The sequence below is a fragment of the Phyllobates terribilis genome, unplaced genomic scaffold (genome assembly GCF_046119375.1).
Source record: "Phyllobates terribilis strain yellow unplaced genomic scaffold, ASM4611937v1 Scaffold_2__4_contigs__length_985480577, whole genome shotgun sequence".
Taxonomy (NCBI): domain Eukaryota; kingdom Metazoa; phylum Chordata; class Amphibia; order Anura; family Dendrobatidae; genus Phyllobates; species Phyllobates terribilis.
In genome coordinates this window covers 881,008,045-881,029,456 of record NW_027362762.1, presented here as the reverse complement: position 1 = coordinate 881,029,456, position 21,412 = coordinate 881,008,045, and the positions used below count along the sequence as shown (strand labels likewise).

Sequence of the window (21,412 nt, the reverse complement as noted above, 5' to 3'; positions counted from 1 at the left end):
GGCACACTGAGTGATGACACACTGATCCAAAACACTGATGACATCGGTATTGTTTTTTCCAGTACAGGTTTTAAACGGACTTGTGAAGGGATTATAATTAGGGATGAGTGAATCCGAACTGGAAAGTTCAAGGCTCGTACCGGACTTTTAGCATCTGGTACCGGACCCCAAGCACAGACTTCTTACTGTATGTCCAGTTTCCTGTTGGGGTCCAGAAGTCATCCGGCAGCTGTGAGGTCCGGAAACCTCATGGGAACCTTTGAGGGATACTTTAAGGTTACTGGAGTTTCCAGCTGCTGAAACACCTGGAAGCTGTGAGCTAAGATTGCCTTGGGTGTGTATTTTATTGTACTTGTTAATAAATAAATAAATGAAAAAAACGACGTAATAATCAGCTGAGGGAAAGCATACAGCTGATGTTATTATTCTGGGAAGGGGACAATATCCATAAAGGTTCCCAGCCTATTAATATCAGCTCATAGCTGTCTGTTTAGCCTTTACTAGTTATTACAAAGGGGCCACCCCCCCAAAAAAAATGACATGGGGTCCCCCCTATTTTTAATAACCAGCAGTGGCTAAACAGACAGCTATGGGCTGATCTTAATAGGTTGGGAGGGGGATATGGATATTGGCCCCCTCCCAGACTAATAACACCAGCCATCAGCCACCCCAAAAATGTCTCATCCATCAGATGCGCCAATTCAGGAGCTTAGCCTTTGCTCTCCTTGCTTGCCCTGGTGTGTTGGCAAGCGGGGTAATAGTTTATTGGGTTGATGTCAGCTTTGTAATGTCAGCTGACATAAAGCCCATAGGTTAGTAGTGGAGAGGCATATATATCAGACGCCCCCATTACTAACTGAGTAAGTTAAAAGAAAAAAATACACACACAGGAAAAATATTTTATTTGAATAAAGACTCCCCCACACATTCCCTGGTTTACCCATTTATTAACATAAAAATATAAATAAAAAATCAAAGTAATCCTCACCTGTCTGCCGTTAATCCATAATGATGAGGTCCCACGACCATCCCTGACTCTGCTACATTCAGATGTTGTGGTGATTGGTGAGCAATGACATAAGTAATGTGACCACTCACCACGCCAGCCGGGGCACACTGAGCTTAGCGTGAGAACGCGACTGCAGTGATGAGCGGTGACATAATTAAGATTACTGCGGGTCACAGGTGTCAGTTCTCACGGTAAGCTCTGTGTGAGCCGGCTTGTGAACTGCGGTAACCTTACTGTAAGGTCACCTGAGTTCATAGCAGCTAGTTCTCACGCTGCACTGAGCCAGTGCCGGAGTGATGAACGACCGCGAGTCTGGCACACAATAGTCCGGCATTCGGGCTACCGTGAGACCCAGTGGCTGTGAACTCAGGTAACCTTACCAGAGTTCACAGCCACCATGTCTCCCGGCAGCTGTGAAGCCTGGAAACCTCATGGGAACCTTTGAGAGACACTTTAAGGTTACTGGAGTTTCCAGCTGCTGGAACACCTGGACACTGTGAACTAAGGTTACCTTGGGTGTGTATTTTACTGTACTTGTTAATGTCATGTTACATTTGTGTAGTATACATTAGCCTTGCTTTTTTACTTTTTTTGGTACATACACGAGTGCAGTTATTCTGTACATGTCAATGAAAGGCATGCGCCGTACTTACTGATATCACCACAGTGGCAAGTGACTGACTGGAGTAGTTATGTGTCGGGACGGCACATCATAGCTTCAGCCAATGTCAGCACAAAATGGTAGGGAAATATGGAACTGTATCGACGCATAATTCTGACTTTTTAAAGTAAGTTTTATGTTATATGTAGCTCAAATTTTATTTTCATCTCCTTAAAAGTTGTTAGAAAAACATAACTACTTTGTTTTAAAAAACAGTGCCATATCAGTCCACAGGTTGTATCTGGTATTACAACTGAGCCCAATAGAGTGAAAGGGGCTGAACCTTTTTTGTAAGAACTAGACATGTTTTTCTATTGTTGCACAACCTTTGACATATAAATAAATGGGGAAAACTTTATTAATGTATACAGTTAATCATATACAGTATTTTATACCTTTATGTATAAAAGAGGTTAATGCAATAACTATTGGATGCTACTTCCTTTATCTTACATATCTCCAGTTCTGCGAACCTCCAGGAATATGTCTAGATTTGTGTGAATGCTATAAGAAGCTATTTTTATGTTTCAGAAATAAGGTTTAGTTTTCCTTTAAGGCTATGGATAAAAAAAAATGATGAAAATGTTCACAAAAAAAAAGAAAAATGCATAATATTGGCATGTCCATGTCCTCAGGTGGCGACAGTACTATAAACAGCTCTGAAAATTCTCATACCTGGAAAACATTAATAACCAATAAATGTGACTTCTAAAGCAAGCGGTGGGATTTGAGGTCACCAAAGGATTATTCCCAAAATCGCATTTCGACACTACTGATGCCACAAGATGATCACACTGCTTATGCTGGATAATTAGCGGTCCCTCGGGCTATGACATTTACATTTGGCTAGTTATTATGCTAATTGTATATTAAATCGTAATAACCAAAAGGAAAATGTGTGATTGTTTAGGCTCTGGGCAGAGATATATAATAAAGTCGTAATCACAGTCAGACTGGAATAATTAAGGGCTATGATTCTTTTAGAGCCTCTGTAGGTTTCTCTGAATATTTTAGGTTTATTAACATGCCTTGGAGTCAGTGAACAGACAATAAACTATTCAACCTATTACATGCACATAGGGTCCGAACAATGAGAATAAACAGTAGTTTCTCCGTTAACTACTAGAAAATGTCAAAGGAACTCCAAGCTGTAAAGTTGTTGGATCTACTTTGTGTAAACATCAAGCTCATTTATTTTCAGACATATGTAATATCATCCCCTTTTTGACAGGCTAAATTAAATTTTTGCTTACTACATTGTACATGATGGCCAACATTTTGCTCCACCTGGTCCTGAAACTTGGTCACGGCCTGTGAGGACCAGTGAAGTGGATACTCTATGGATCTAATCATTAAAATGTACTTTGTTCATGAGACAACCTCTTTGAATCCTCCCAGTCTGGACTTGAGTCACAACCTGTTAGGAGCAGTGTAGTAGACACTTTCTGTAATAGCTATTAGATATGTGAAGCAGTGGAGACGCAGTTGGTCTCTTCACGTAGTTTCCACTCCATTGGTCCTAACCGACCATGACCAAGGTTTCTGACCAGGTGGAGCAAAAATAATTATTCCAAGATCTGTTAATTAAAATGTACTTTGTAGGACAATACCTTTAAGCATTGGCCATCTTGTAAAGTGTGGTCCTCTGCAACATGAAATGATGCTGACATGTAACTTTCTTCACTCAGACCAAGAAGTGCAGTAGTCTTTCTTATTTTAATGTCCCTGTGTCAGGACCACCTCACTGAGGCAGGAGATCAGGCCGCATCGATTGGGACATCTATCTTTATGTCACTCTGATTTTAAAAAAAATGCTGACAACTCCTTTAACATTACCTTGCCTCCCAAATTAGTCTATCATGTAGCTGGTACTCCAGTAATTATGGACAACCCCTAAGTAGAGCTACTGCTAATCGATTTGCAGGAAACTGTCAGTAATCTATGGCTGATTGATGGTAGCTCTGAGAACCATTTTCCATCTTCTTGCATCCACATCATTCTTTTGATTAGCTGAACTGGCATGATATCATCATGGTGGTGTGATGCACATGTTATATCACGTCAAGCTGGCGAATCAAAAGAAGAGCCGCGGATGCCATCAAGTAGGAAGTGATTCTCAAGGATCCCTTTTATCGGCAACAGATTAGTGACACGGCCAATGATACGGGTCCTGTGAAAAAGTTTGCACCAACTTTTCCCCTAAACCTTATTTTGATGGGTGTGTTGTCCCAGTATTTAATAGACTTCATTGTGTTTTGTAGCAGCCGGACCCCTGTAACTACAGCCTCATAGTTATTGTCACAAAGTTGAGAAATAGACGGACACAGGTACCATACGCTTGGAATGATGACGCCTTATACTGTGTATATGAGGAATTCAGGAAAATAGATTTCCAATTCCCATCTCCCATATCCACTTTTATATGTGAACTAATAACCAAAAGCAATTACCGTATTGATAAAACAGAATGTGTTCAGTAGCGGAACCGATTACCGGCGGTATGTGATAAACTACAAGAGTGTGGGCCCCCCGCACCTCTGTATTGTGCTCTGTGGATCATCCTTTTATATCAGAAAACATAATTCAATAATATTAAGTCCAGTCAAGGCTTGAATATACTACCCAAAGCAAAGAAACATTATTAGGCAGTGGAGCGGGGACGCGGTGCTGTTTTAACCATGTGAAAATTTACTAACGCTTTCAGGGACTGTGAATTTGGTCCTCAGGGAACAGTTTCTCTTTTTATTACCTCCACAATTTATGCTCTGCGAGGCGTTGCACACTCCATCTTGAAATTTCCAGCTCTAGCAAATTTTGTTTCCTGTTAAGCACAAGCACATTGTATATGATTTCAGCCTTTACCTTTCAGGAAAAAAATAGATTTTTTTTTCCAGGACCCTGGATCTTACAGTATCATTTTTTTTTCCCCGGAAAGTTTTGTGCTCTCATATTTTTGCATGGTTCTTTTTATTTTGAAAATGTAATATAAAATATTCATAGTGGAACAAGAGGAAAAAATATTATTCTGTTTGTTTACTACCAGGAAATATACGGCGGCGCATGTGGCAATAGCTGCTCTGAATGCATCGTTTCCTTCATGTTTTTTGTAGCAGCTGGATGTGCAGAAGAGCTAAATCTCGCTTTTTTTTGGCATATACAACGGTTTAAAAGGACGCTATCTTTTCTCTATTTTCTGTGCCGTTGAATGCAGTCTATTGTTCCCTGTTATCAGCTATTTCAAGCTGGGGAAATGCTTACTGTAGTGTTATTCATTGGGTTTACTGAAAAGGAATAGAGAACAATGTCGGTCCCCGTGATCACTAGTTTATCTCTGGGTGACATACACATGGGTGAATGATATTAGAAACTCATTTAAGTTGTACTTTATGAACTGACAACTTTAAGTGAAGCGTGAATTTAAGTTGTATAAACTTTTTTTAGTCCATTTTTATAAGTAAAGGCGTTTTCCAGTACTATTTTTTATTTTTACAATGTGTCTAAGAACTAACAGGCAAGCAGTTGCTAACCACCTGCTTGCTGTGCCTGGCGCCGATCTCTGATGGCACAGAGTGGTCACACACAGCTCTTGCTGGTGATTCAGCAGCTTCTGCTGACGTTACATCAACAGAGCACTTGCCTGAAAATGTCATACTGTTTGATTGCCGACTCCCCGCTGCCTAACTGCGGGGAGCCAGCTGTCAATCAGTATGACATCAGCAGTTACATTCCGTCAACAGAGCAGCCAATAAGAGGAGGAGCTGGTCTGGTGACATGGAGCAGATGAATCGCTGGCATGAGCAGTCAGTGACTGCTCAGAGTCAGCGCCGCGTAGAACAGGCAGCAATTACGTGCCTGTTAGTTTCTAGTCCCATATTAAAAAAAAAGAAAATCCTAGACAACTTCTTTAAGTTTGTTGCAATACGATAAATTTCCAAACTCAAGACTGCACCTTAAAAGGGAATCAGAATTTTATTTTTAACTTTCCATATCACATATTGAAAAAAATCATAAATCTTGCAATTTTCTGATTGGACACTAAGTCTAATATTAGTCTCCTTCTTGCTTATATTTATAGAAGACTATTCTGCAATTTCAGTATTATGACAGAACTGTTTACAATGACAGATAACACCTCTATATACAGTAGATAACACAGCATTCTCCATTCACAATAGGCGATGTCACAGCTCACCTCCTCCCCATCACTTCCTAGTGATGTTGCCCTAATGAGACCATGCTCATAAAATACTTCAATACAATTCTCTTGGGTTTCAATCCATCTATTGGTTCTAAGGTAAATATGCGGAAAAAATAATGCATGGATCTAATGTTAGATCTAGCGGTTATTGCGCATATTGCAAAACATCTATGTTTTTCGGATATAAAAATTAAAATATATCAAATTTTTTTAATACATTTAAAAAAGAAAAATCTAACACAGACCTGATTTAAACACAAACTCAATTCATCAAAACTGGAGTTGTTCACACTGATCTTGATTAGGGTGCTTGCAGGGGGCAGAGGCACCAGATTCATTAAAAAATGCCTCTTAATGGATCAGGCACGTCTTAAAAGTGGGTGTGCCTCACCACAAATCTTACTCCAGTCAGGAACTAGAAGAAGATTTATGGAGTAAGGTACACCGCAGGTTGTCATGAATTAGACAAGCTGCTGTCTCCACACCCCGTTGTACCTCAGTCCCAACCTAGCACTGCCCATTTTGGCCGTAGCTGGCGTGAAAATGTCTAAAGTTGCACCATTTTTGTGTAACTCCTTATAGTACAAAAATTATGTAACTTCAAAGCTTTTAACACGAGAATTCTGGCATAATTGGAACCTACATTTTCTGATGAAACATTCCTTCCAGCAGATAAAAAGTATTTTTAAAAGAGCTCAGACTGGTTAAAAATGTGAAGTTATACTCACCCCCACTGAACCCCTGCAATGCCTTTACTAAAATTTTCTGTGCTCCTACTTCTTGGTCCTGCCTTGACAAGCTAGAATTATCCAGAAGTTTCAATTAAGCCGATTTTTAAAGTGCCAGTGATTGGCTTGATAAGTATTTCCAGTCTCAAGACAGGGCCGAGAAGTAGAGACCAGAAGCGACTTTGTGTGCTTTGGAATAGGAGCTACAAGTGGTGGGTGAGGGGGAGAATTTCTTCTAATCATTATTAGCCCTTGTAAAAATCATTTTAGCTGTTAAAATCCAACCCACCAACTACACACAAGAATGTATCTCGACTCGCCTCAGAATGCCCATTTTTGGGTGGAGTTTACATAAACTCATATAACATACCTCCATGTGACTTTTTATGACAGCATACAAGTTTTTTCATCTTACAAATTACAGGAAAACATGGCGGGATGTGGCATTGCTCCATCACATACTATGGTAGTCTTCCTTGGAAGGATAACATCTAGGAGAGCTTGTGAGACACAACACAGAGTGCCTACAAGTCTGTGATATGGACCCGTAGCCAGGGTCAATCTGACCCACCAGGTTCTGACAAAGTAATGAGCCCTAAAAGTACAGTAGATATGCTTCAATGTCAGCCCCAAATGAGGTTGACTATCACTGGCCACCAGAGTTTATTACTTAACTCTAAGCCATTTACAGCTCCTCATACAGTTCCCTGTGAGATGGCTCCTACACATATTTTTATCATGGTCATATTTGACAATGATAGCAACGTTCTCTCCTTTCACATAGTGTCAGGTCACCACCATTGTCTCATCCAGCAGGCGACAGGTTCGCTTTAACAAGCAAGTCTAACAAACTCGGAAGCTTAGAACATTGCCAACAAAGGAAGCGAGGAGTTATGAATGCAGTGATCACACCATCAATATTTCAGATTGAGGTACAAGTTTCATTTCTCTGGATATGAGAAACTGATTTTGTGCATTGCTTTACACTCGCCGGCTGGTCCCTGGGCCTTCACCGTCTTGTTATTTGGAAAGTTTCCAGAGAACCTAGATAAATATTTATATTTGGTAAATACAAGTAGAAGAGAAAACATTGTAGAACAGCAGAAGCAGAACAATGGAGCCTGGAAAATAATTACAAATATGTGTTTTCATCCAAAAATAATTGTGTGTTCTAGAAAAATTAGGATGGAAAGTCCAGGATTCCATCTGGAAGGGTAAAATCCATGGATGGATGGTTGGAGCTAGGTGGAGTGCTAGACTTTCCATCCTAGTTTTCTTTTGATTACTTTGGTGCCCTCAAGTGGCCGAGCACATGATCAGGAAAGAACATTTGCGGTGAGTGTGTTGAGCTGTCGGTTTACCTACAATGGTGGCCAAAAGTATTGGCACCCCTGCAATTCTGTCAGATAATACTCTGTTTCTTCCTGAAAATGATTGCAATCACAAATTATTATCTTCATTTAATTTGTCTTCAATGAAAAAACACAAAAAGAATTGTCCTAAAGCCAAATTGGATATAATTCCACACCAAAACTAAAAAAGGGGGTGGACAAAAGTATTGGCACTGTTTGAAAAATCATGTGATGCTTCTCTAATTCGTGTAATTAACAGCACCTGTAACTTACCTGTGGCACCTAACAGGTGGTGGCAATAACTAAATCACACTTGCAGCCAGTTAACATGGATTAAAGTTGACTCAACCTCTGTCCTGTGTCCTTGTGTGTACCACATTGAGCATGGAGAAAAGAAAGAAGACCAAAGAACTGTCTGAGGACTTGAGAAACCAAATTGTGAGGAAGCATGAGCAATCTCAAGGCTACAAGTCCATCTCCAAAGACCTGAATGTTCCTGTGTCTTCCGTGCGCAGTGTCATCAAGAAGTTTAAAGCCCATGGCACTGTGGCTAACCTCCCTAGATGTGGACGGAAAAGAAAAATTGACGAGAGATTTCAACGCAAGATTGTGCGGATGGTGGATAAAGAACCTCGACTAACATCCAAACAAGTTCAAGCTGCCCTGCAGTCCGAGGGTACAACAGTGTCAACCCGTACTATCCGTCGGCGTCTGAATGAAAAGGGACTGTATGGTAGGATACCCAGGAAGACCCCACTTCTTACCCCGAGACATAAAAAAGCCAGGCTGGAGTTTGCCAAAACTTACCTGAGAAAGCCTAAAACGTTTTGGAAGAATGTTCTCTGGTCAGATGAGACAAAAGTAGAGCTTTTTGGGAAAAGCATCAACATAGAGTGTACAGAAAAAAAAAAGAGGCATTCAAAGAAAAGAACACGGTCCCTACAGTCAAACATGGCGGAGGTTCCCTGAAGTTTTGGGGTTGCTTTGCTGCCTCTGGCACTGGACTGCTTGACCGTGTGCATGGCATTATGAAGTCTGAAGACTACCAACAAATTTTGCAGCATAATGTAGGGCCCAGTGTGAGAAAGTTGGGTCTCCCTCAGAGGTCATGGGTCTTCCAGCAGGACAATGACCCAAAACACACTTCCAAAAGCACTATAAAATGGTTTGAGAGAAAGCACTGGAGACTTCTAAGGTGGCCAGCAATGAGTCCAGACCTGAATCCCATAGAACACCTGTGGAGAGATCTCAAAATGGCAGTTTGGAGAAGGCACCCTTCAAATATTATGGACCTGGAGCAGTTTGCCAAAGAAGAATGGTCTACAATTCCAGCAGAGCATTGTAAGAAACTCATTGATGGTTACTGGTAGCGGTTGTTCGCAGTTATTTTGGCTAAAGGTTGTGCAACCAAGTATTAGGCTGAGGGTGCCATTACTTTTGTCCGGCCCATTTTTGGAGTTTTGTGTGAAATGATCAATGATTTGATTTTTGCTTCATTCTCTTTTGTGTTTTTTCTTTGCAAGCAAATTAAATGAAGATAATAAGACCAAAGAATTTGTGATTGCAATCATTTTCAGGAAGAAACTGAGTATTATCTGATAGAATTGCAGGGGTGCCAATACTTTTGGCCACCACTGTATATATTACGTCTTGTTTTCCCTCCAGCAAACCTGATAAAATTCATCATAGTGACTTTGTTTTATATAGAATCTGTAATGATTTTTTTTTTAGGTATCCCACTGACCTGAATAGATGGAGGACAATTTAAAAAAGTAGAAAACTTAAAGAAGCACTCGTATCAAAATTGTTATCCTCTTAATATATTGCATTTGTCACATTATATAGCACTATGCACTTACAATTGCTCATTTTGTCCTTCTACCCAGTTTATTCTTTTCCTTTCTGTTAAGTCTATGACATCTCGTGATTAAAATCTGACTGGCTGAATCCTTCTAATCCCTATGTAGAAAGAGAAGGTCAATTTTCCCTGCATGAGTCATCGATCACTGCCTAAGTCCCTGGCAGGTGGGAGGAGCGGAGCAACTGGGTCAGGAGTTGAAGAGGGCGATGATTTTTGCAGGAAAAAGAGAATAATTAACTGTGTAGAAAGGCAAAATGAGCAATTGTAAGTACAAAGTTCTATATAACATGATAATTGCAATATATTAAGAGGAAAAAAACTTTGATGGGAGGAGGAGGAGGGCTTCTTTAACTGGCACATGTAACCTGTACAACAACTTTTCTGTTGTTACAGTCATAATATGAGCATTACCAATGGCTTTTAATATACATTTTGCCCTCTCTTTGCTTTGATTAGTGGCTGTGGTTTGTCTTTATAGTTGTTTTTGTCTTTTATGCTAAATGTATTTTTTTATTCATATGAATTAAAATCTTGCAATTTTTACAATGGCCACTAGACCAGATTCTTACATCTTGTACTTCACATGGACTCAAAGCCCGATTGTTGCATGGAACTGTTATCTGAGCATGCTCTAATATCAAGAAAGGTCCTTGTAAAGGGGGTGATGAGCTATGACATCACTTCTTGTGAATGGCTCTGTGTTATCTACTGTATATATAGAAGTGATACCATTCATTGTAATCCTGTCTGTGAAGATAATCAGACTGCTGTAAAGTCATCTATACAGAATTGGAAGTATGAGTCTAGTAGCTAGAGATGAGCGAACCCAAACTTAAAAGTTCGGGGTTCATACCAGATAGTAAGTGTCCGATGCTAATCACCAAACACAGACTTCTTCCAGAAGTCCGTTGCAATGTAAGGAGTTCCGGGAAAAGTCCGTGGGAGAGAGAGAAAAACTTCCAGATCAAAAGTTCATGTACACATTGTTTTTAATGGGGTTTGGGTTCTGGTTCAAGTTCGGGTACAGTTCTGGTGCCTGAACCAAACTTTGGAATAAAGTTCGGGTAGGATACCAGAACCTGAACTTCCAAGGGTCCGCTCATCTATACTAGTAGCCAATAAATTGCTAAATGTATTATTTTTAATATAGATAATGATATGAGAAAATTGAAACAAAATTGACATTTTTTTTAAAACAGATTTAACATAATAAACCTGATTTTAAACAATAAGTCATTTTTTGAGGACATATTCCCTTTAAACAGCAACATTTTTTTTCCTATAAATGCTTTTATGGGAGTTGTGATATTTCATGCCATTTTCTCTGCTACTTTTTTTTTTTAAATCAAGAAGAAAGACACAAATGTTTGGTCACATCCTTGAAACTGGAGCCACCTTAGGCTAAAGCTACATCAAGACTTTGGCCATGGTCACAAAAATTGCTATGTGCCACTGCTATATTGCAACGTGATACAAGAGAATGGGCACATGGGTACTCCAACCACGACAAGGAAGCCACAAAATGTCAGACCAAGTTGGACTTTTTGTGACTTGCTTGTAGATGTACCCTAGAGGTTGCAATGCAACCTTCATCACCACTATGATATGGCAGTAGGACTTGCCAATCTTTGGCCACGTAACCTGTGTGTAGGCCAAAATCTTCATGTAGCTCCAGCCCTATTTGAGCAGCAACTTCTCAAAAAATTTTACACATCTGACTTGCCAAAGGACTACAATGTCTAAATACCGTGTGTGGGTCAAACAGGCAACTGCTCAGATTTAATCATCAGCGTTGATGGACAAATCTCCAGCATAATGGTCTTGCTAAGAAGTCAGTGGTCGCCCTTTTGTAAACACTTACATCAAACTATATTTTTTCCAGATTTTTTTTGTTAATATGTTTTTGTTATACAGATCTGGTTAGTTCTTAAGCTTCACCCTGAAGGGGTGTGCATGTCTGTAGTATGGAGAAGACACTAATCGCCTGCTATTTTAATTTGGGTACTAATAAAAATAATGACTTTCTTTTAGGAGCTAAAAGTATTTTTTTTCTACCCTGTTTTGTTTTTATTTCCTTAGTCTAGGAAATCTACTGGTTTTCTTACATTCCCTTCATGTTACAAGCAAGCACATGCAAACCTCTCAAATATGGTGACTAGGGATGGTCGGGTTTGACCATACTTTTAGTCCGAAGTTCAGTTTCGGTGCCAGAACTCTACCTTAACTTTAGTCAGAACCCGAACCCCATAGAAGTCAATGGGGACATGAACTTTGGTGTTGTAAATTGGTCGTAGTAAGTTCTCTCTCCGAACACTGTAACGGACTTCTGAAAAAAGTCAGTATTCGGAGTTCAGCAACTTTACAGTGGGGGTTCGCTCATGTCTAATGGTGACTCAAACCAGGCAACATCTGATTTCCTAAACTTCTGTGGATTTGACGTGGGCAGATATCATTCTATACTAGGGTTAGACAGCCATAAAGAGGTAATGTACTGGTGAAAATGGACACTGCTATGAATATCTTTTATAGGTAGCAAACTTGTGACCTTTTATGCCTTCTTTGTATTATTAGATTTATGTATCTATTTCAGTTTTTCCTCACTTTACAGAAAATATATCATGAATTATTTGCTTATAATTTAGTTTTTGAAGAGTAGATTCCAAGGGGATAAAATCCCTATAAGTTACATGCATTTTTTTCTCTCGCCAACAGGACTACCCCCGGATAGCGCCGCCATTTTGGCACTACCTGCGGGTAGATGTGAGTAACAAATAGCATTTAAAGCTCACGCTTATGTCCTTCATCCTTGTGATGACTCTACCTCGCTATATCTCGAAATGGGAGCTGCATCCATGAAAATAAGCTAGGATTAGAAGTGGAGTTTTAATAATTATGCATTGATTCCATTTCTGGGGTTTACTTTAAAATAAGAAGAATCTAAACAATGTACCCCCAGAAATATAAAAGAAGGGGGGAAAAGTAGCTATCATATATTTTTGGTGAATTTGTAAATTTAGGACAATGGATAGATTACTAGCCCCTTACACATCAACATATGGATGAGAAGTGACAACCATACAATTCTAAGGGTATAATCACATTTGTCTATTTTGTTGCAGAAATCCCATTCCTTTCATGTTGGGGTCTGTGCACACTTTAAGTATTTGCTGCAGAAATTTCAGCATCTCTTGGCAGGAGAAATGTACTGTAAAATATGCACATTTTTGCAGATTTTTTGTTGTGTTTTTGTCACCTTTTTTACACTTGTTTTTGGTGCAGATTATTTCCCCGCTTATTAGTATGGGTGATATCTGCAGGAAAAACGCTGAAATAATTGACATACGGCAGATTTAAATCTGCACCAAATCCACAAGTAAAAAATAAGCAACATGTGCATGAGACTTCAGGATTCTCATTCACTTTGCTGGTACCAAAGCTTCAGGTTTTGTAAGACAACTGCGACAAAAGCGCAATGTGTGCACAGGCCCTTAAAGGCGCAGCTTCTGCAGCATAGACGTGGATTTCTGCATAAATGGAAAAGTTACAGAAATTTCTGCAATAAATCTGCCGAATGTGATGTTCATCGTCAACATGTATCCTAGGACGTGGTCACACAGAGGGGTTTTATGATAGTCTTGTAGTGGATCAAATTCAAAATAAACAGCAAAAACGTTTTCATATACTCTTTGAATACTCTGCCCATTGATTGCAATAGGAAATCTACATTGAAGCAAGGAAAAAAAAAGGGATTTTATTGATACAGATCTCTAATGGAATCTGCTCAAAATTTGGCATGGTCAAGTCAAAACGCTGCAAAAAAACACAGGGAAGAAAATTAAAAATTGTGCCAAATCTGTGCTTCCTGACCTGGATTTCTCTTGAAAACCATGTCAGATTTGTCCACCTTGAAAAAAACTCAATGTGAACGTACTCTTGGGGTATTTGAACACTGAGCCTTTTTGCTGATTTTTTTTTCTAAAAGAAACTTCACATTGTTGTAGAAGTTTTGATTTTTGAAGAGGATTTGACTCTGTTTCTGCTCCAAATACTACTCAAAAAACTCAGTTTGCACATACCCTTAATGTATGTCAAAGGTTTTGGGGTTTTTTTTTTGTTTAGATGGAAGAATCCAATGTCAGAAATACTGTGCATGCAGTTTTCAGCAAGGTTTTCAGTTCATTACTTTTACACACTTTTTTGCAGTGTTTGTATTTCACTGTCAAATTTGTTACGGATTGCAGAAGGAATCAGCATCAAAGAAGTGACGTATCACTTTGCTTTTGTTTTTTCTGCAGGAAATTATTTTAATACATCAGAAAAAAAAACTTTATATGAAAAGCAATGTGTTTTTCCACTGAAATCAATAGGAATAGTATTCAAAGAATATTTGAAGTGGTTTTTTGAATGTGAAGATTGGAGCAGAAACTGATTTCAAAACCCATGCCAAAGACTCAGTGTGAACATAGCTTTAAGAGGCTCCGCTGAAAGAACCTGTTTATTTTAACAGTAATGGGTATTTAATTTTTGCTGCTTAATATGAGCCATACTGTGCTAACCAGAAAAAAAAGAAAACATTGAAAAAACTTGTGTGATGGAAGCCTGTATGAGGGATATTAGAGAAAGCCTGTTTTATTTTCTGAAAAACAGGAGACTTTTGACCTTAGTATGTTAATTTTATAAACTGAAGAACAGCACAGAGTTGGCAAACGTTCCTGATATATGATTCACTACTAGACAGTAAAAGCATAAAAATATGTAAAGGTTTTTTAATGAAAACATATAAAAAATGTAAGACTTTTGCAACCATTTTAATATTACTGTTTTGTGTCTGCAGCTGTCATGCAGAGTAATGGATCTTCATGGTTGCAGAGCCCATGTCATCAGATCCTTAAAGGGTTATTCTTAAGTACTTTACTGAATTAATTTCCAAAGTGCTTGTAAAAAGAAGCAACTTTATTATTTACTTCTTGTTAAAAAATAATTTCAAGAAAAGAAGGATTTTTATTTCTGTTTTTTGCTGTTGGTTGCTTAGTTTACCGGCCACTTCTGAAATCTATCAGAGGTGGCAGGTCTCCTAGGCAAGAAGCACCACACTCAGAACCTCTTTGCTACAGAGATTGCAAGTGCTACTCTAAAGTTAGCTGGATCATTCGATCCAATCAGCTTTAATAAGACTTGTCACTTGCTCAAAATAAAAATTGAGTTAAATACCTTGTAAAAAAAATCCCTGAGATTTCCTGATTCTGCTGCTTTTTTCCGCTTTGCGATATGTCGCTCCATTGCAGAGATATTTACATTTATTGCTTTCAGAGCGCAGTATGTGAAATCTCTGCTTGTAGTGCAAATTGGTGTTTCTTCAGAGTCTTCTCTCGGGGCGTGTGCTGCCATCTCTCCCTCCCAGATGCTGCCATTCAGTGCTACGTTGTTATATCACCTTCTGAGCTGTGATTGGCAGAATCTAGGAGGGAGAGTTGAAAGCACAGAGAAGACTCTAAAGAAGCGCCCAATTGAACCACAAGGAGAGATTTCACATACTGCTCTCCTAAATCAACAAATGTGAATATCTCAGCAACAGAGCAGCACAGCAGAAAATGGAAAAAAGTTGCAGAATCAGGAGAACTCGTGGATTTTTTACAATATAGTCAACTTATTTTTTTAGCAAGTGACAGGCCCTCCTTCAGTTACAAAGTATATATACCCTTTTGAAATTATAGAATTGTATGGAAGTGCTTTAGGAAATGTCACAGAATGCAATTCCCGAACATAATCCCAATGGATCTATGGGTCCATCCAAAGAAACATGGAAATAAACATAGACTGAACTGTCAAAAGCCTTTATGGCATCATTTTAGAAAATATTAGAGTTCCCCTTTAAGCCTGACTTATTATCATTGGTGTGGTGCCCCATTAAAAAAAAGCAACGTTATATTTCATTCTGCTTGAAACTATAAAGCAAAGCTTTCATTGTAAATGCAGAGCTGAGTTTATCATAAAGATAAGCTCAATGGCGCTAAGAACTTGTCATTTCATGCAGCAAATCAAAGGCGCAGCTTTCAAAGGCTAAAGAATAACAAACGGTGAAAAGAAAAAAACCTACATAAACTCATTGTGCATTTCACAAAAGGTTGAAGCCGGTGACTGCATTAGCAATGAGATGATATTTTCCAGGTAATCTTGCTTCTTAATTCTGACTATTTTCTTTTCTTTTTCTGCAGGAACATGAACAGCTCAGTTATTCCTCCACAAGATCCAAAGCTCCCAGTGTTATTATCACAGGCCTCAAGCCATCCACCAAGTATATCTTTCACATTCGCGTCAGGACCGCTGCAGGATACAGCGGGTACAGTCATAAGTTTGAATTTGAAACCGGAGATGAAAGTAAGTTTAATTAACTTCAGAATTCTCCAAAAACGTACAGTATCAGATTGTAAAAATAGTACAAACAGTCACTTTTTTCTTTTCTTACTTCACAGTAATTTAATATGTAAATGTCCTATCCTCCTCATTTAATTGCACTGCTTTACATCTGTTAGTGGTAGAGACATTGAATACAATACAATTATTCTCTGAAATTCTCGTTTCAGGGAAAATATGCTTTAAAGGGAACTTGTCACCATAAAAAAATGCTATTAACCTGCAGATATGGGGTTAATCTGCTGGTTAATAGCATTACTAACCTGCCCGGCGCCTGCACTTAGCCAAATGCTGTGGGGAGAAAATTAACTTTATTCCCACCGCAGCATATCGGTTTGAGTTACGGGGGCTGCGCGCACGTTCAAGTCGCAGCTCTAAGTATAGAGAGCAGCGGCTGTAACTATGCCCCTGGTCCTGACTGACAGAGTCAGAGTCAGTCTGGCCCGGGGGTGCCCTGAATGACAATTATAGATTTAAGTGTCTGAAACCGCGCCGGCGCCGCCCCCATGACTGAAACCGAAGCCTGTAGGGGGAATAAGCTAAGTGCAGGCGCCGGGCAGGTTAGTAACACTATTAAGCTGCAGATTAGCCCCATATCTGCAGGTTAATAGCATTTTTTTCTGGTGACAGGTTCCCTTTAAAGGGAATCTGTCACCAAGTTTTTGCGACCTTATCTGAGAGCAGACTGATGTAGGGAAAGAGACCCTGATTCCAGCAATGAGCCACTTACTTTACTGAGTGCAGCTGTTGTGACAGAATTTGAGTTTTCTCTGCTGCAGATGTAGCATTACTTAGAAAGCTGACTACGACCACACCACTGCTTGGCAGCTTTCTATGTACATTGTATATTGACAGTGATCTGTTAATCACTGCTGGGGGAATGGTTAGGGTGCCTGCAGGAGCTAGTCCGGCGATGATAATTTCCTGCTGATAAAACAATGATTGTATTGAAACTACAGCACACAGCCTAATAAGTGACACATCTCTGAAATCCGTATCCCAGCCCCTACATCATGCTGCCCTCAGATTAAATAGCAAAAACCTCCTGCTGACAGATTCTCTTTAAAGACACGGATCAGGGACCATAGCCAGAGACCAGAGTAGTCCATCGTTGCCGCTAGACAGCTTCTCCCAGCACTACTGCAGCTGATTGACAGGTCTCTCCCTATGTGCATGCTAGGGGGAAAACCTGTTAGCAGCGCTGAGAAGAGTCAGACGCACAGTAACTGCTTGTGTGAACTGGGTAGCATTTGAGTTGTGACCATGTGACAGTGAATGCTTTACTTAGGGTCAAGTATAGACACATGTATCACTTGCTTATAGGAAAATCAGATCCTGGGATTCTGGAGAAATACATGTTGGCAAAAATAGAGAATTTTTATATAAACATGCAACAATAAAATGGTAGATAATCAATGTTTAATTGTGCTTTTATTATGCAAACATTATGCATCCATCATTAGTGTAGTTGCATATACAGTCCTGTTTTTCATTGGGGGGGGGTCACATAATTAGTACTCAAAGGAGTAAGCAAGAATATTACTTTAACTTGAAATGCAAGGTGGCTTTGCAATTTATTGTAGTTAGGGTAAAAGAGGGTAATTATGTAATAGGAGATGATGTGTTACATTAATGCAGACGTTAATCAGACAAAAGTAAGCTACTAATCGAATGCCTCAAGTTCTAGTAGTTGATGACATAAATCATAAGCCGCAGCCACTAGAGGGAGCATAGTGTCTCCCTTCATACTGGGTTATTAAAGAGTCCCATGTACACAATGCATGTATTCAGCTCCACCTGGTGGTGACTTCAGGCTGCTAAAGTTACAGTCCAATTCATTATTGCATTTGGACCTTTCTTTTGTTGAGTTTTTGGAGTTCTGCGCCTTTTTTTTTATTTGCTCCAAATTCATTTTTCCATTTTGCATCTTTTTTGATTATTTTAGGTATTCCCTTTTTTTTTTTAGTTTGTCGCTTTGGGTGTGGTTTAAGGTTACCAAATGTGTTGTGATTCAAAAAGTTGCAAAATTTGTCTCATATGTGCTCCAGTCTTCCCTGCAGCAATTTTATGTACGCTGACATTTTTTGCAAAACTTGCCTCTTTTTAGTTAAAAAACATGAAGAAAGACAATTGTTTACTTTGCGAAAAAAAGTAATGAACCGTGTGCGCCACGTTGATTAATTTGGAACAGATAACGTCAGTCAATACCAAAAGTAGCAATAATTCAGATGTTGTGTATGCACATAACATTAAAGGCATTGTCCGGGATTAGAAAACATTTTCTACTTTTTCCCAAAAAGAGCACTATAGGGTTGTGTCTAATATCACAGCTCAGCTTCATAGAAGTGTATGGGGATGAGATATGATGCCACATACACCATAGTCCAGCATGGGAGCAATGTTTTCCATTAAGTGTGTTTTTCATATTCTAAAATAAGAAAGCATTAAAAGATGCAGCTGCAGAAACAACAAAAAGGAAGGCATGCCACAAACGTAATGTATCATTCAAAGACAAAAAACACTCAGATATGTATAGGAGTAGCTACTTTGAATAAAAAGTACGGTACATGTGAATATGCACTCTCCAGCGCCATATAAAGTAGATCACATTGAGGCAATATAAATGCATTAATTAGAAAGAAAATAATAAAATGCACAAGTACAAAATATAAGTTACAACATGATGATGATAAAAATGCTAAGTACAAAGTATACACCAAATTACTAAGGAATATACACTGCTTAAAAAAATAAAGGGAACACTCAAATAACACATCCTAGATCTGATTGAATGAAATATTCTCATTGAATACTTTGTTCTGTACAAAGTTGAATGTGCTGACAACAAAATCACACAAAAATCATCGATGGAAATCAAATTTATTAACCAATGGAGGCCTGGATTTGGAGTCACCCCCAAAATTAAAGTGGAAAAACACACTACAGGCTGATCCAACTTTGATGTAATGTCCTTAAAACAAGTCAAAATGAGTCTCAGTATTGTGTGTGGCCTCCACGTGCCTGTATGACCTCCCTACAACACCTGGGCATGCTCCTGATGAGGTTGCGGATGGTCTCCTGTGCGATCTCCTCCCAGACCTGGACTAAAGCATCCGCCAACTCCTGGGCAGTCTGTGGTACAACGTGACGTTGGTGGATGGATCGAGACATGATGTCCCAGATGTGCTCAATCGGATTCAGGTCTGGGGAACGGGCGGGTCAGTCCATAGCTTCAATGCCTTCATCTTGCAGGAACTGCTGACACACTCCAGCCACATGAGGTTTGGCATTGTCCTGCATTAGGAGGAACCCAGGGCCAACCGCACCAGCATATGGCCTCACAAGGGGTCTGAGGATCTCATCTCGGTACCTAATGGCAGTCAGGCTACCTCTGGCAAGCTCATGGAGGGCTGTGCGACCGTCCAAAGAAATGCCACAGAACACCAGGATTGGCAAAGTCGCCACTGGCGCCCAGTGCTCTTCACAGATGAAAGCAGGTTCACACTGAGCACATGTGACAGACGTGACAGAGTCTAGAGACGCCGTGGAGAGCGATCTGCTGCCTGCAACATTCTTCAGTATGACCGGTTTGACAGTGGATCAGTAATGGTGTGGAGTGGCATTACATCAAAGTTGGATCAGCCTGTAGTGTGTTTTTCCACTTTAATTTTGGGGGTGACTCCAAATCCAGGCCTCCATTGGTTAATAAATTTTATTTCCATTGATGAATTTTGTGTTATTTTGTTGTCAGCACATTCAACTTTGTACAGAACAAAGTATTCAATGAGAATATTTCATTCACTCAGATCTAGGATGTGTTATTTGAGTGTTCCCTTGATTTTTTTGAGCAGTGTATAAATATAGAGGTGCAATACTCAGAAGCCTGATAGATGCAATCAAAGAGATATACAGTACAGACCAAAAGTTTGGACACACCTTCTCATTTAAAGATTTTTCTGTATTTTCATGACTATGAAAATTGTACATTCACACTGAAGGCATCAAAACTATGAATTAACACATGTGGAATTATATACTTAACAAAAAAGTGTGAAACAACTGAAAATATGTCTTATATTCTAGGTTCTTCAAAGTAGCCCCCTTTTGCTTTGATGACTGCTTTGCACACTCTTGGCCTTCTCTTGATGAGCTTCAAGAGGTAGTTACCGGAAATGGTTTTCACTTCACAGGTGTGCCCTGTCAGGTTTAATAAGTGGGATTTCTTGCCTTATAAATGGGGTTGGGACCATCAGTTGTGTTGTGCAGAAGTCCGGTGGATACACAGCTGATAGTCCTACTGAATAGACTGTTAGAATTTGTATTATGGCAAGAAAAAAGCAGGTAAGTAAAGAAAAACGAGTGGCCATCATTACTTTAAGAAATGAAGGTCAGTCAGTCCAAAAATTTGGGCAAACTTTGAAAGTGTCCCCAAGTGCAGTTGCAAAAACCATCAAGCACTACAAAGAAACTGGCTCACATGAGGACCGCCCCAGGAAAGGAAGACCAAGAGTCACCTCTGCTTCTGAGGATAAGTTTATCCGAGTCACCAGTCTCAGAAATCGCAGGTTAACAGCAGCTCAGATTAGAGACCAGGTCAATGCCACACAGAGTTCTAGCAGCAGACACATCTCTTCAACAACTGTTAACAGGAGACTATGTGCAGCAGGCCTTCATGGTAAAATAGCTGCTAGGAAACCACTGCTAAGGACAGGCAACAAGCAGAAGAGACTTGTTTGGGCTAAAGAACACAAGGAATGGACATTAGACCAGTGGAAATCTGTGCTTTGGTCTGATGAGTCCAAATTTGAGATCTTTGGTTCCAACCACCGTGTCTTTGTGCGACGCAGAAAAGGTGAACGGATGGACTCTACATGCCTGGTTCCCACCGCGAAGCATGGAGGAGGAGGTGTGATGGTGTGGGGGTGCTTTCTGGTGACACTGTTGGGGATTTATTCAAAATTGAAGGCATACTGAACCAGCATGGCTACCACAGCATCTTGCAGCGGGATGCTATTCCATCCGGTTTGCGTTTAGTTGGACCATCATTTATTTTTCAAGAGGACAATGACCCCAAACACACCACCAGGCTGTGTAAGGGCTATTTGACAAAGAAGGAGAGTGATGGGGTGCTGCGCCAGATGACCTGGCCTTCACAGTCACCAGACATGAACCCAATCGAGATGGTTTGG

At 39.7% G+C, this 21,412-nt stretch overlaps 1 protein-coding gene across 2 annotated transcripts in view; it reads left to right on the top strand.

Annotated features, from left to right (window-relative positions):
- Nucleotides 1-21,412, top strand: part of EPHA6 (EPH receptor A6) — a 1,434,803-nt gene that overhangs the window by 1,025,785 nt on the left and 387,606 nt on the right. The window contains exons 7-8 of one of the 2 annotated variants that reach the window (XM_073668175.1): nt 12,522-12,569; nt 16,025-16,187. In XM_073668175.1, the coding sequence (XP_073524276.1) occupies nt 12,522-12,569; nt 16,025-16,187 (211 nt within the window). The remainder of the gene's footprint in view (nt 1-12,521; nt 12,570-16,024; nt 16,188-21,412) is intronic. The other variant, XM_073668176.1, reaches the window with a different exon arrangement.